At 40.7% G+C, this 14,168-nt stretch overlaps 2 protein-coding genes across 4 annotated transcripts in view; one reads left to right on the top strand and one right to left on the bottom strand.

Moving 5' to 3' along the window:
• The window catches only part of LOC306835356 (SUN domain-containing protein 2-like), a 355,711-nt gene that overhangs the window by 211,891 nt on the left and 129,652 nt on the right, over positions 1–14,168 (top strand). The gene's annotated exons all lie outside the window — the stretch shown is intronic.
• The window catches only part of LOC306835353 (cadherin-12-like), a 118,153-nt gene that overhangs the window by 42,339 nt on the left and 61,646 nt on the right, over positions 1–14,168 (bottom strand). Inside the window, exons 1-4 of one of the 3 annotated variants that reach the window (XM_079361832.1) lie at positions 10,653–10,816; positions 7,648–7,942; positions 3,505–3,624; positions 879–1,046 (exon numbers count right to left, since the gene is read on the bottom strand). In XM_079361832.1, coding sequence (XP_079217958.1) covers positions 879–1,046; positions 3,505–3,624; positions 7,648–7,942; positions 10,653–10,793 — 724 coding nt within the window. In that variant the 5' untranslated portion in view covers positions 10,794–10,816. Of the gene's footprint in view, positions 1–878; positions 1,047–3,504; positions 3,625–3,729; positions 3,825–7,647; positions 7,943–10,652; positions 10,817–14,168 lie in introns of those variants that run through there. The other 2 variants (XM_079361831.1, XM_079361833.1) reach the window with 2 other exon arrangements.

Here is a 14,168-nt window from a genome sequence, read left to right as displayed (position 1 = left end):
GAAGAGACAGATGCGTGATTGATCCATGCAGCAATGTAATAACTGAATCATCCATTCCATTTTACCTGTGACCCCTTTACACATGAGAAGGAGAGGAAGGCACAGAGAGGATTTGGGGATGGGACATAGAAGCACCCATGCTAGGTCTAAACCTGTGTGCTGTGACAGCATTATGGAAATATCATCTTTTCCTCGCAGCCAAAGGAGCTTGACCGGATGACTGCCCGTATTTACATTCAGAGCAGAGCTCTCAGTGTCGCTGCGAAAATACCTGAAGAGGCTGCAGCAGGGCAGGACATCATCTTTAGCTTTCCTGTCATACACTGGCTGTTTTTGGAACAGTATAGAATCTGCACTCAGTTTAATAATCATGTGTAAAGAAGCTTTCCAGATCAATGCGGGTTTCGTTTTTTTTTTTTCCAACTTGGCCTTTTTTACGTGACCTGCTGAACGCCACAATCAAATTAATCTGGTTTAGCAGTTTATAGGAAATACCAGATAAAATGCAGCGGGTTAAATACACTGACTCAATCCCCCACCCGTGCAGCACAATGATGCTCAACCAGGATCTAAATATAGACGGACTTCCCACGAGCGAAATAACAGCAATCCTGGTTTATTTGCAGGGAGTCGAAGCTGGAGATGCAATCATGCTAAATAAACTGGCCTTTGCTTACGACTGCACATAATGAAAAATAAGGGAAAGCAATTACAAAGAGCGAGGCATGATAAATAACCTCTGCCCTCTGGTAATTTCCACAGGATTGATTTGTTATTATCACATTTGTAACCTGTGTATGTTCACCTGCATTAATATTGTTTTACAGGCATTACAGTGAATCTTAATGAGACATTAAGTATCCATAAAGTGCCCTTACTTTTGGAGAACCTGGGTGGGTTATCGTTGACGTCGCTGAGGGTGATGTTGATGGTGGTGGTTCCTGCAAGGCCCCCCAGCTGGCCCCCCATGTCCTTGGCCTGGATTAGAACCTGGTACTGTTCCTTCACCTCTCTGTCCATATTGGGCAAGGCTGTCTTTATAACACCTGGCGTGCAAGAAAGATTGATGAGAAATACAGACGATAAAGAGAGTGAGGAAGAGGGGAAGGAGAAAAAGACTGTGAGATATAAAAGAAGGCGGCGGGGGGGGGGGGTTAGAGAAGTGGTAAACATCAAATCCCTTGAAATATCTTTCATGTCAAATACACAATTTGCTCCAAAATGCACAATTTATTCCCACCTAAAGGAGCTCCCGCCCAAGCAAGATGCTGCTCGTGTTGCTCCGACCGAGGCTAAAATAGAGGTCATTTTACAAACTGGAGACACTTGACATTCAATAGGGAACTCTGGTGAAGCCATATAATGATTCACTTGAGGATCAGAGGCCCTGAGATCAGAGAGCGTTTGTACTGCAGATTAATGGCTGGGTCAGAGCGAGGTTGGCAGGCTAAAAAGGATGCAGGAAGCACATAGGTGGGTCTTCACTTTCTCACTCCTTATTCCAATTTTTTCACGTCCACCATGTGAGGATTGATCCACAAACATCCTCTTTGATTCCCGATTCACACGCCATGGGTCTGTTTCTTTTGAAAGTCCTCTCAACTCGCAGCGAGGCGGGGGGGGGGGGGGGGGGGGGGGAACGTCCATCTTTGAGAGCGATCATTTTGCGACATGCATACCTACTGTTGATGTCATCCGCCCTCCCCCCTTTCTCACATTTTTCCTCCCAGTGTTTGTCCCCCTCGTTGATGTGCGTTTAGAGATAGGCGCAGCACCCAGCAGGGCAAACATTTACTTCAACAGTTGGACTCCCTCCCCAGCAGCAGTTGGAAATAAACTCACAGTATGTGCTCTGTAAAGCTCTGGGTTGAGCGGAATAATCAGCAACATATTCTGCCGTGTCTGTCTGTGTGATATGCATGAACCTATTTTCATACGCTTTGAACTGTCCCAGATGGTGAGCCAATAGCAGCCCACTATCGCCAAGCGCCGCTGGTATGAAGGTGTTTCAGATTTAGAGCAACAGTCTGCCTGGCTCTGCCTTGCTGACAATCCGCAACCTTTTTACTGCCATTTTCCTCCTCAGACATCTACCGCCTACTCCACCAGTGGAAGAGCAAACAATACTGACAAAAATCAAATAAGAATTGTAAACATCAAATGTTAATGTGCTGTTTGTCTTTTTTTGTGGTTTCAGTTTAAGCTGTGCACTACCCTGGCTTGCTGTCTAGCCCCACACAGACTGCATAGTGTCAGTGCACCAACCATTAAGGAACACGGTTTGTTTAATAATTGTGAGGCTGTCAGTTCGTCACTTCACCTGTCATTGTGATGTGTTGCAAACAGTGAAGTCATTCCTTCGCCCCAGTCACTCAGCAGCTTCCATATTTAACTCACTATACTTAACAAATGTATGTTGAATGTTTTTATCTGAAGAAAATCCCCTTTATGTTTCCTTCACATAAACGTGTTAAGTATTTCGATATATCTCCATCTATATTTATCATTGGATATAGTACCTATGAGCTGTTAGTGTTGTAGTAGTTAAAATGGAAAAACATAAATTCTCCTGTATTAGTTTTGTTTTTGTATGAATAATTCTGTCTCCTCTTCCTCCTGCCGTGATCTGTGTCTAGTGTTTTTACTTTTGATGTGGCTGGTGCTCAAACAAACATTTTTAATCTGGTACATATTTGTATTTCCTTAAATTGTAAATGTATTGTTGATATTTAACGTTACACTTTTTGTTCAAAGAGATCCCAGTACACCAAAGTCAAATTCTTTGTGTGTGTGAGAGCATACATGGCCAATAGAGCTGATTGTGATTTCCCTTCAAAGGTGAATAAATCAATCAGTCAATCAACCAATCTTTTTTTGTTTTTTTTGTTTGACATGCTGAATATCAGTGCTGCTTGTTATAAGTACAGTGCCAAGGATATATAAACGGATATAATAAATCTGTCAAATGAATCATTTCTTGGGACAGCATGTTTCTTTTTTGTGGGCCAACAATTTGTGAAGTGAACCGTGGCTCAATCCTGAAGCAAGTTTCATCCTCATGATTGACTGTACTCGTTGCACACACTGTTAAGCTTAATAGTGCATGAAATATATGATGGAGTGTCTCTGAACTCTAGAGGACACCCGATCACAGCGTCATTGTGCGGACTTCGGACTATTCTGACTTCGTGGTGCTTTCCCAATTGAAGTTTTCAGTTTTCATGTGTTTCATGCATCTGCTGGTGACTTTGGCGATGATCACTGAGAGAGCAGGCATTTATTTTACCACCCACCAGAGACAGAACATAATGCAACAGACAGATAAATAGGACTAGAGGATGGAAATAGCTGAGCTTGTCTGTAAGACTAAACAATGAGATAACTTTTTTGATTGCTTCTCTGTAAATCAAAGACAGAGAGAGAGTTTTGGACATTTTGTAAAGATGCTCATGAACTTTAAATTCAGTCATATGCAACACCATTCAGTAAGACAAAGTACTATACCTGTTTTGGGGTCAACAGAGAAGTACGGCTGGCCATGGAGGATGCTGTACACCACTCTCGCACTGTTTCCGTAGGTGGGGTCGTCTGCATCTGTGGCTGTTACTTGCGTCACGTACGTCCCTGTGGAAGAGAGTGGGAAGACTTATCGACTTTGACTTCATTTCTCTCCACATGAGACTGAAATCCAAAGTCTTTAAAGTCCATCCGTTCACTGAAAGATCTCACCTGACACTAATGAATGGTGATTCGCAAATGAGAAGGCTGCAGATAATAACCGACCAGTCAGAGTACCTGATGGAGCGCAGTGACGAGGAGTGAGTAGGAGAATGGATGTCGTTCAATTTTCCTGTTGCATGTTTTAATTTGCACATTTGTTGCATTACGAAGTGGCCATTATTTAAAAAAAACAACAAAAAAACAAAACAACTTAAGCTCTTGTGCAGCAATTCATTAAACAATGCCACCATTAAGAAAAACAAAGGGCTGTGGCAAGAACAGAATTAGTATGGCAGTCTTCCAGCCTCCTGCAGTAAGAGGGACAGGATAATTACTTGTTTGGCTCATCCTCCTTAACTAGTTGGCATTGAAATCACCATCTCATTAACGTCGGCCTTATTTGCCATGTATTTGAATAAAAAGATTCAGTCCAAAGTTTTTAAGCTATCAAGAAAAACACAGCCTGACTACTTTATAACTCCAAGACACACACACATTAAGTTCCTCTAACAGATGGGAAAGACTTCTTGTAGACAGTTTGCCGTGACTTCTTTCACAGACAGGCAGCTCTGTGCACATGCTGCGTGTCCATGTATCAATCACATACCTACATCTGGCTGCAGATGTGGAAACCTACCAACTACCGATACCTTAATATAAGTTCTAATGTGGAGTTTTTAGGTATCTGTGCTTTAATTAAAGGAAGAATTGTGCAACCTTTTTACACATAAGTGTCGCAGAAATCAAATCCTAAATGGATCTCTGAGTCATAACTCTCGACAAGGACGGAGAAGAACGAGACCCGTGTTAACAGCGTGCTAACAGGACTAGAGAGAAGAAGAATAACACAGCCTACTCACTCGCTGCTTATTTGACTTTCACATTGAGCGTTTTTCTGATCACAATTCGTCTGCGTCAATTTACATGCAATGTGAAGCTACGAGCTAAATAAAGTGTGCATACATTAGCCTGCTCACACAAAAAATTCAGGCCACAGGCAACTGCAATTCGAGCCAAGGACCATTTTTTTCCATTGCTTGCGTCTAATGGTGTTTAATTATGGTACGTTCCATTTGCTCACTCCCCTAAATTTTCAGACAAAATATCTGTACTTTCAAGTCCTTCATTTTTTTGCAGGCGTTTAGTCCCAAATGTGTCACAAGGTTCAGTTAGCTTTTCACAGAAACACCCAGAGGAAATGTCCTTCTGATACTTACTATCTACTTTATTTTGTTGGTACATCTCAAAGCCTTCACTTACACTTCTCTGCTTTCGAAAAGAAGTTTCAAAGTACTCCCATTTTAAAGAAGTCCCTTCAACACAAGTAAAACACTGGAAGTACCTTTGATATCCTGCCGAGCTAGCTTAAAAAACGGTTTAAAAAAAACAACAGCAAGACTACTTTAAACAGACACTGACCAGAGGGACAACATTACCGTGGTCATTTCAAATTCTGCTAAGCTCCTGGTAAAGAACTCACTGTATATTAAACAGGCTTTGCAGTCAAAGCAGATGGCAACAATGGCATTAAAACATTAGGTGAGACAGATTAGTGTCTCAATCCTCCCTAACAAAGCCACACACGGCTGATTAGAGATGCCAGGGAAGGACAGCATCGTGTCTGACACAAATATACCGCAGATGAGATAAAACGTTAACAGCCTTCGCAGTTCAGCTAAGGAAAAGACAGCCGCTGCTCCCTGCGCTCAGATGCAGTGAAAGTTTAAAAGCCCTTAAGCATGGCTGACACCTACGTGTTTCCAGGCGACGGAGGAAGCAGCCCTCACCCCAGGTGTGAGACAATACACACCAAGAATAAATTCTGTTCGCGCAATTATGGAAATGCAGGTATGTGATTAAGACCTGGGTGGAAGGAATCGCTTCAAAGGTCATTGCTGGTAAACACGTGAGGAGCATGCAGACAGTTTTCTGCAAAATGTGGATTATTTCTCAGACTCAGTCAACACATAATCTTTCATACAATATTCAGCCTACTGGTGCAAGGCCACTGAATGTTAGAAAACCAATTAACAGATATATGTAGTCAGATATAACGAACAACAAAACAGAATTAGTGCAATCTGAAAAACTGTCCAATTGGAAAAGCACTTCTGTGGATTTACATGTTAAATACGGATAGTTACACATGTCCTTAAATGATAAAGGGATGGGCTAATTGCTAACAACTCTAAGAGAGTCTCCATCTTATTGCCATGAGTGATTTTATAATGTTTACCCTAAGATGAACCTTCATTACCAACCATCATTGCATATTTATGTACAGCACTTCTCTCTTTCAGTTGCCTTGCTAACTGGAAAAACACCCACAAGGGGATTTTAACTCAAGACAAGAGGGATGTAACAGTTAATGAACCCATTGATCACACCAGTCTGCTGCTATAAATATTGATAAAGACGTTAGTGTGTTTGATGTTAAGACAATGGTTCGGCAGTATAAACATCCTTTGGATACATAATGTTAATTAATAAATTTTTCTATGGTTTGACCTGAATGTACAAGTGGGGATTATTTCTAACAAAGCTCATTCTTTATAGTAACTTGGAATGTTCATTTGGTCTAATGCAAGTGAACATTTAAAGGGGTTCACTTGATTTTCAGCAATGTCACATTTCCTTTTCCATCACACTATCTCAATGGTTGCAATTCGAAGAAGGGCTGGGGGATATCTGATGAATTTACACCATGCCCTTTCGCAATTATGTGTGGGGCAGTCCAAAGACTGTGTGCCTCCATTGTATCTGTACCACTAACTTGAATTATTGGAGATTTTAAGATGTGGGTGTAAGATAGGTACTGCAGGCTAAGGGAAGTTGCAATTCCTTATTGGAAGTGTAGGATGAGCTTTGTGGGTATGAATAATACATGGGGGAATTATTTTTGAATCTATGTTTTCACAGGTTAAACATGCTGGTGAAGCATTACGTGAAGGGTCAATAATTGAGGAAAGTAAAACCTCCACCCATCCGTTGTCTATGCTGATTTTCCAGTTTGGGGTCGCAGGGTCACTGGAGCTGATCCCAGCTGTCATTGGTCCAGAGGCAAGGTACACCCTGGCCTGTTCACCAGTCAATCACAGGGCTGACACATAGAGACATACAATCATCCACACACACATTCACACACGGGCAATTAAGAGTCACCAGTTAACCTCTCCAGCACGTTTTTGGGCTGTGGGAGCAAGCCACGCATGCACATGCAAACTCAACACCACAAGGTTCTGTCTACAGGCGTTTGAATCAGGAACCTCCTCGTTGGAGGATATTTAGCATGAAGTAATAAAAAAATAGTCAGTTAGTATTTTAGTCTGGAGGTTGTCTCTTGAGAATAAATATCATTCTTTGAAAATTAAAATAATTGATGATCCTTATAGTCAGATATTGCATTTTTAAATACTACTTCTTTCATCCTGTGTGTGTTTGTCATGACACAATCTCTGTGCTCTGCTTTTGTTGTTACTTTAATTGGGCTTTTGATGAACTTCAAATTTCATATGACTCTTTTTTAAGCAGTCAGAAAACAGAGAAGATTATGATTTGGAGAGTCCTCTGCAGCTGGGCTGTTTTGTCCCGGCTCCCTCCCTACACTCCAGAGAGTGCTGATTTTGGACTTTCCAGGGCTTCATTGCCATTCAGATCAAGAAGAACCACTCTTCCAAGGAGTGACAAAGCTGTGAAGTATACTCAGGGCAAACCAAGAATAGCTGGTTTTCTAAAATGTCAAAACCTCTTTTGGGGAAACAGCTTAGTCCCTCTGGGTGTTACCTGTGATGCTCCTGAAACTTCACTTTTGTATTCTGTAGTTCAAGCGGGGAAAACACAGCTTTCACTGCAAAGACTTACTGTCAATTAAGGGAAGTGGTAACCTTTTCTATCTTTAGAGGATAGCCTCTTTAGATTGACACTTACCCACTGGGGACATCTCAGGGACGCTGGCTGTGTATGGTCCCTCTAGGAACTTTGGCTCATTGTCGTTGATGTCTTGAACCTTGATTACGAATTCTGATTCTGGTTCTAGGGGCCTGTTGGTGTTGAGATCCACAGCCTGGGCGCGCAGTGTGTAGTAAGGCTTCTCCTCCCTGTCAAGACTCCTTAAGGCATGGATGTCCCCCGTTGTTTGGTCAATTGTGAAAATGGAGCCGGCCCCGTCCCCCGAGAGAGTGTACTTCACCACGCTGTCCCCTTTATCGAGGTCAGTGTGCAGCTGAAAGACAAAAGAGGGGGGAAAAGACAGGTTGAGTGCAAACATTGGCACTGATAATGATTCATTGAAAGCACTGGGGAAGGGCTGTCAAAGAACACTGTTTCACAAAGACAGTCAAGGAAACTGACGGCGCATCAAAGAGCAGATTCATGTCTTTGCAGAATTCTGCAAAACACTAAGTCATGAGAAAAAAATAAAATGATAGTACTTTCGCAGCGTTTCACGGATTAATGAGGCTAAATCTCTCATAAATAATGTATCCTCTCTGTGCAATTACATTGCAGAGGAAACTCTTCGACATCACAGACTTGTTACTATTCAAGCATGACTCAAAAATCTTCTCTTATGTGAGTTAGATGAGACTGTGGAAACCGGAGGTAAATATTCGTTTTCCACAAGAACAGTTTGGAATGTTTTTGCTCAGATAGTGGAGGTCTGTAACCACATGACAGTGCACAGTTGCAAAATATCACTACTCCATCCAGGAGAACACACATCTGTTCTCATAAAGATCCACTCCTGCAGCCAGTCTCCTTACAAGACACACTCGTCTGGGCCGGTGGCAAGAAGCTTATTGACACAGTTATGTTCTCATCCCTTGGGAGACCAGTCATACAATACAAAGCCTTTTTAATATTTAACGGCCATAGCCATGCAAGGATATAGATTTTCCTTTTCTTATCAATGATATCCGCCAACTTGAAAGAACAGATACTCAAGCAGTGAAGCAGAGAAATACAGTTGATCCCTTTTTTCCTAACTGAAAAGTCCAATAACTTGGACTGAGATAATTGTAACTCTACAGTTAATGATGTGTTTCAGGCATTTTTCTTGTATTTCTAAAACAGAATGGACATGGACATTTATGGGTTGCTTTTGGACTGGAACTCTTTCTGTTAGACTGTCATAGAATCAGGCTGCAAAACAAATCTAGGCAACTTTACTTTTCCTGTAACTGCTGTCCGATTTTTCTGTATTATGAATAATGTCCATAATGGGTGATGTAGGATTCATAAATAATGTCCAATGTCAATGTTCTGTGCCAATGCAGACAAATGGTGTGCTTTGTAAGTGGTTCAAAACTTTCTTTTGCTGATGGACCTTCTTAAAAATAATTAAGTACCTGAACTGCAGAATATTTACTTTTGTCTATTGAGTCTATTGAAAGATTTAAACAGTCCTTTCTCGAAGGCCAACCTTGTTACTAAATAACACGGGGAATGATCTGGCTTCATGTTATTGGCTAATTTCTCCCATCAGGACTGATGAAGGTCATTGAGTTTCATCCCATTAAAACAAATTCTATCCTGATACTGAGAGTGTTATGAATGCATGCTTTTCCCCACTTTAATTATATTTGTGTTCTAAGTTATTACATATATTTTTTATAATCCTGACTGGGTTTGTTGTGGAAGTTGACATGTTCTTGGTTTGCAACGAAAATGGGAATTTTAAGAATTAATAGTTCATTGACCTAACAATACATTGTTAATGAACTGGTGTCTTAGCACTGTTATGTCCAGCATTAGTTATGTGCTTTCCATTTCTGAACCACATTAATTAAACCACTGCTATTGTATCTTTCAATAACCTTACATCTACCATGAACTAATGTCTGAACAAATCAACATAGTGACTTTTGAGTAACTCTGTTTTTTTAACACCATTGGTGAATATTAAGGTGTCTTTAACATCACTTTTAGAGGTGGCAGCAGCAGTGGAAAGGGAATAAAAACTGCAGGCATAAAACATCTTTTTTTACACCAAAAAAGATGGTGACACACTCAGACATGTATCAAAAAAAATTGAGGCTGAGTAAAGATTCAGTGCAAATTGCCAGTTTCTCACAAGCCACACATCATATGGACTTATATATATATATATATAAATTAGGCAATTTAAAATGAAATTGACATAACATAATTTGTCAAGCTCAAGTTATTCATACAATCATAGGTGCTTTTTCACTTTTTAAAATAAATTTGTTTCAAATACTTTTTAAATCATTTTAAATGATACAAAAGTTGTGAATATATAATTTACCGAGAGGCCGAGATAATATTAAAAAAAAAACAATGTATTAAAAAATTATGCATGAAGACGCCAAACGTTGTGATATGATAGGGTACTCCTTGTGTCGGACAACTTCAAAGCTCACTGAAACTTCCTTGGGAGGGAGACATCTGAGAGGAAGCCTTTATGAGAGCCAGGTCGGATACTCAACGTTGACTACTATGACGACAAGAGCCAATACACGGTTACACAGTAAATTACACTTGTGTTTTGAGTCCTCTCAGTCCGCACTTCGACGCCACTTTTACGAGGAAGAAATGAGAAGGGCTGTTTTTTTTTACCTGCGTCGGAAAGGAAGGAGAAAACGGGCGGCGAGTTCAAAGGAGAAGTGCTCTCTCCATCCACACACGTTGTCAAATGTGTGCAAGGTAACCGGCGGATCCGAAAAAGTAAGTCAACAAAGCCTGAGAACCAATAAAGAGCACTAAACGACGTTGAACAATACCTGTAAGTAATGCTGCTGATATACTCGCTTACTGTGAAGTCAAGGCCACTCTTCAGGATGAGTTTTCTGGACCATAAAAAGGAGATGACGCAGTTGGAGCTTCAGTCGCCTTGGTTACTCAGCTAGCTTAAGGTTAAAATGTCAAGCTGCCCACAGGGACAGGTCAGACTAATTTAGGATGAATAACCTTACCTGTGGTGTAGCTACAACCAAGATACAAGGAACAAAAGCCTTATTCTCCACCTGAACCGTTAAAGGACTAAAGTTGACATCTGAAGGTGTGTCTGATGTCATCCTGGAAAATGACATCACGAGGATTTGGGAGCATGCCATTACTTTCTCACCTGAGGGGTGACAAAAGGTAGGATAAGACTCGCTTTATTTCGGTTTTGTGGTGTTTGGACGCAGGCTTTGCTTGTTCTGTTTTCATTTTGTGTCGAAAAAGCCATATTAATAGTTCTGCCTTCTGCTGAACAGTTTTAGATGAAGAGTGAACACATTATTGACTTGAGTAGAATAGTTTATGTCCATATCACGTTTTCAGTTATCACATCAGTATTTCATCTCATACAGAAATTAAATAATGTTTTTTACTTTGCATGTCATTTTTTTAAGGTAACATCTGTGGTTCTCAACTGGTGGTTAGGGACCCAAAAGTGGGTCATAGAGTTGCAAATGTGTGCATGGGGGGGAAAAAGTGTGAATAAGTCTGGTGTTGGACATGACAGTTGAAGAGAGAGGAATTATGGGAAGGATATACTTGGGTATGACATGCAGTAAAGGTCAGAGGTCAGATTCAAACCCAGGGTTGCTGCAATGATGGCTAGCCTCCGTACATGGGACGGGTTCCATAACCATGTGGCTATCCTAAATTGTCTGTGTCAGATATGAGTTCTTTGTAAGAAATATTTGCCTTTTACTGTTTTTATTCAGTGCTGCTGGGTGAAAAGAGTGACATTCACGAGTCTGATGTAGTCTGATGATATAATGGGTTTGTGGGCTTGTATAGTCTAATTGTTGAATATTTCTCTGTCACTTTAAGTTCTATTCTATCGTCCTGGTGCTTACTGGTCGCTGGATGCTGTTTGTTTCTGGTTTGACAGATGCTGGATACTGTGCTTGTGTGTGCTGTGTGTATCAGTTGAAAGTTTTTCTGTGTGTTACCTGCTGTGATCTTTGAAGGGATTATGTTTTGCAACATCACAGAAATATTCAGAACATATACAAGTTTATGTGCAATGCACATGGATGGGGTTATGGAGTAGATGGAAGGTTTGACACACATCGGAGATGCCAAACTTCAAATGGCAGGATGCACCTCTATTTTATTCTATTTCCGTTTGCGTGAAGGCAGCAGCTTTGCCTTTTTACTGTTTATATTCTGTGCTGCTGGGTGAAAGCCGTGCCATTCATGATTCTGCTGCTGGCTTTCATTGTCTGTTTGGAAGTGAAGATAGTGTTGCCATCATCACAATTATTCTTGAACATTTGTTGACTTTCATTGCAGGTTTTTTCTTTATGCTTGTGTTTTCGGTTTCTGCCTGCAGAGTCATTCTGTTTTTTTTTTTTTCTGCTCTGCCACCCGTTTGAATGCACACACTTGTGTGTTTGCTGGTCTCAAATCTCTGTTTCAAAAATGTATTAGGGTATGCTAAGATTCCTTTTTTTTTTCACAACACAAAACATCTGTTGTAGCATGCTGGCATCCTTAAAGAGATCATGTTTTGCAAACCCAAACACTTGGTATGTCTGAAACTGGGAAAAAAAAAAAAAAACATTCTGAAGCCCACAGATGGCGCCATGGACTTAATGGCCGATTTGAAGCATGTGAGGGATGCCAAACTTCTCAAGGTAGGAACACCTGTATTTTATTCTCCTTTTGGTTTGCTTGAAGGCAGTCTTGCCTTGTGCTGTTTTTATTTAGAGCTTCTGTGTGAAATGATGTTGCCATTCATGAGCCTGATGTTGGCTGCTCTCACATCAGTTGTTGTTTGTGGGTGAATGTAGCCCGCTGGTTGAGTCTAATTATTGAATTTCTCTTCATTTCTATTCTATTCTATTCTATATTCTGCTTGAATTTCCCTCGGGATCAATAAAGTATCTATCTATCTATCTATCTATCTATCTATCTATCTATCTATCTATCTATCTATCTATCTATCTATCTATCTATCTATCTATCTATCTATCTGTCGTCTTTGTTGAGCTCCTTGTTTGCTGGCCGCTGAACGAATCAGCTGCTGTTCTACTCTGGACTCCTTGAGCTTCTCTTGTCGGTTTGCTGGTCTCACTTCTCATTTCAGAAATGCATGATTGCATGACTTTCTTTTTTTACTGAACATCACAGCTGTTTGTAGCATGATGTGATTGCTGTCAGGATCATGTTTTGCGAACGCATTCATTCGATATGTATGACACTGTACATTTGAAAATGTACTTTGACGCACGCGGATGGGATCGTGGACTGGATTGGCGGATTTTGACACCTCTGAGAGGCCTGACTTCAAAAGGTAGGAAATGATTCAATCTTTTTTTTCTCGCTTCCTGTGCTGCACGGTTTCCCATGCCATTATGTTTGTGCTGGTCAGGTCGCTGTACCCATGAGTTGCCTTAGTGCATGTGTGCAAGAAAGCATGCATGTGTCTCATGTTGTTTCCCTTTCCGCTGCAGGGCTGTTGGTGAAGGTTTCTTTTTTGCATCTGTCTCTTGCTATCGGCGCTCAATTGTAACAAATTGAGGATTTGTTTTGGCTGTAATATATCATTGTGAGTCATGGCGTACATTTTATATGATTATTAATGTTTACAAATCCACTGTTCTTCTGTGGTTTCGGGCTTCTGTGCCAAGTTGTACCAGCAGCTTCCCTGTGTGGATGTGAGTCATACTGCAGAAGCAGTGGTGTTGTTGGCATTGTGAGCTTTTCTTCTGTGTGTTTAGTTTTCTGGTTTTTGCTCAAAAATGGGTATTGATCACACAGTCTCCTGTAATATAAACTGTGCTAAGAGTGCCCCCCTTTTTAATTAAAGTAGCCCCATCAGAAAACTGTGAAGTACTTATCGGAGCAGTAATCATCAAGGCTATCAATCATTTTGTGGTTTTTGTGGAAGAAAATCTCAGGCATGTCTTTAGGTGAAGCTGCAGCCTTAACCAATAGATTTCCACTTGTTTTGTTTACTGGAACTCCTAATGAACGGCAGCCAAAGGGACCATTTTATTTTTTTATTATATATTAGGATAAGCCCCTTGAGGTGTAGTACCTCGTTTTCAAGGGGGTCCCAGAACATATTTACAAAGACACAAGTACAACGTAGTGATAGAAGGACACAACACAACACATACAGACAAAAAAAGCAATGTAATACATGCAACAGAGAACAGATAGAACATAATAAACTACAACAACAACACTTAAAGCTCTACACTAGACGCCTTTAGAGGACAGAGGTTCAGTTGATAACACGGAGAAATTAACAAAAAGTGCTGACATTACTGAAGGCATGCACAATAATTTTGGAGATAAGAAAACAAAGTATTTTTAAATGTGTGAAATGATTGAAAGGTAACTTATTAAAATCAGAAGGAGCACATGCTTCATACGTTGACTTGTAAAACGCAGAAATACGCTGGTTATTTTGGGGTTTTCTAGCCATGGATAACACGATCCACAGTGCTGCACTATCAGTTAGGCCAATGTATTTCCTGCGGGCC

Source organism: Symphodus melops, assembly GCF_947650265.1.
Source record: "Symphodus melops genome assembly, chromosome: 14".
NCBI classification, from domain to species: domain Eukaryota; kingdom Metazoa; phylum Chordata; class Actinopteri; order Labriformes; family Labridae; genus Symphodus; species Symphodus melops.
The sequence above is the reverse complement of the archived record's forward strand: the minus strand, read 5'-3'. Positions and strand labels throughout refer to the sequence as shown.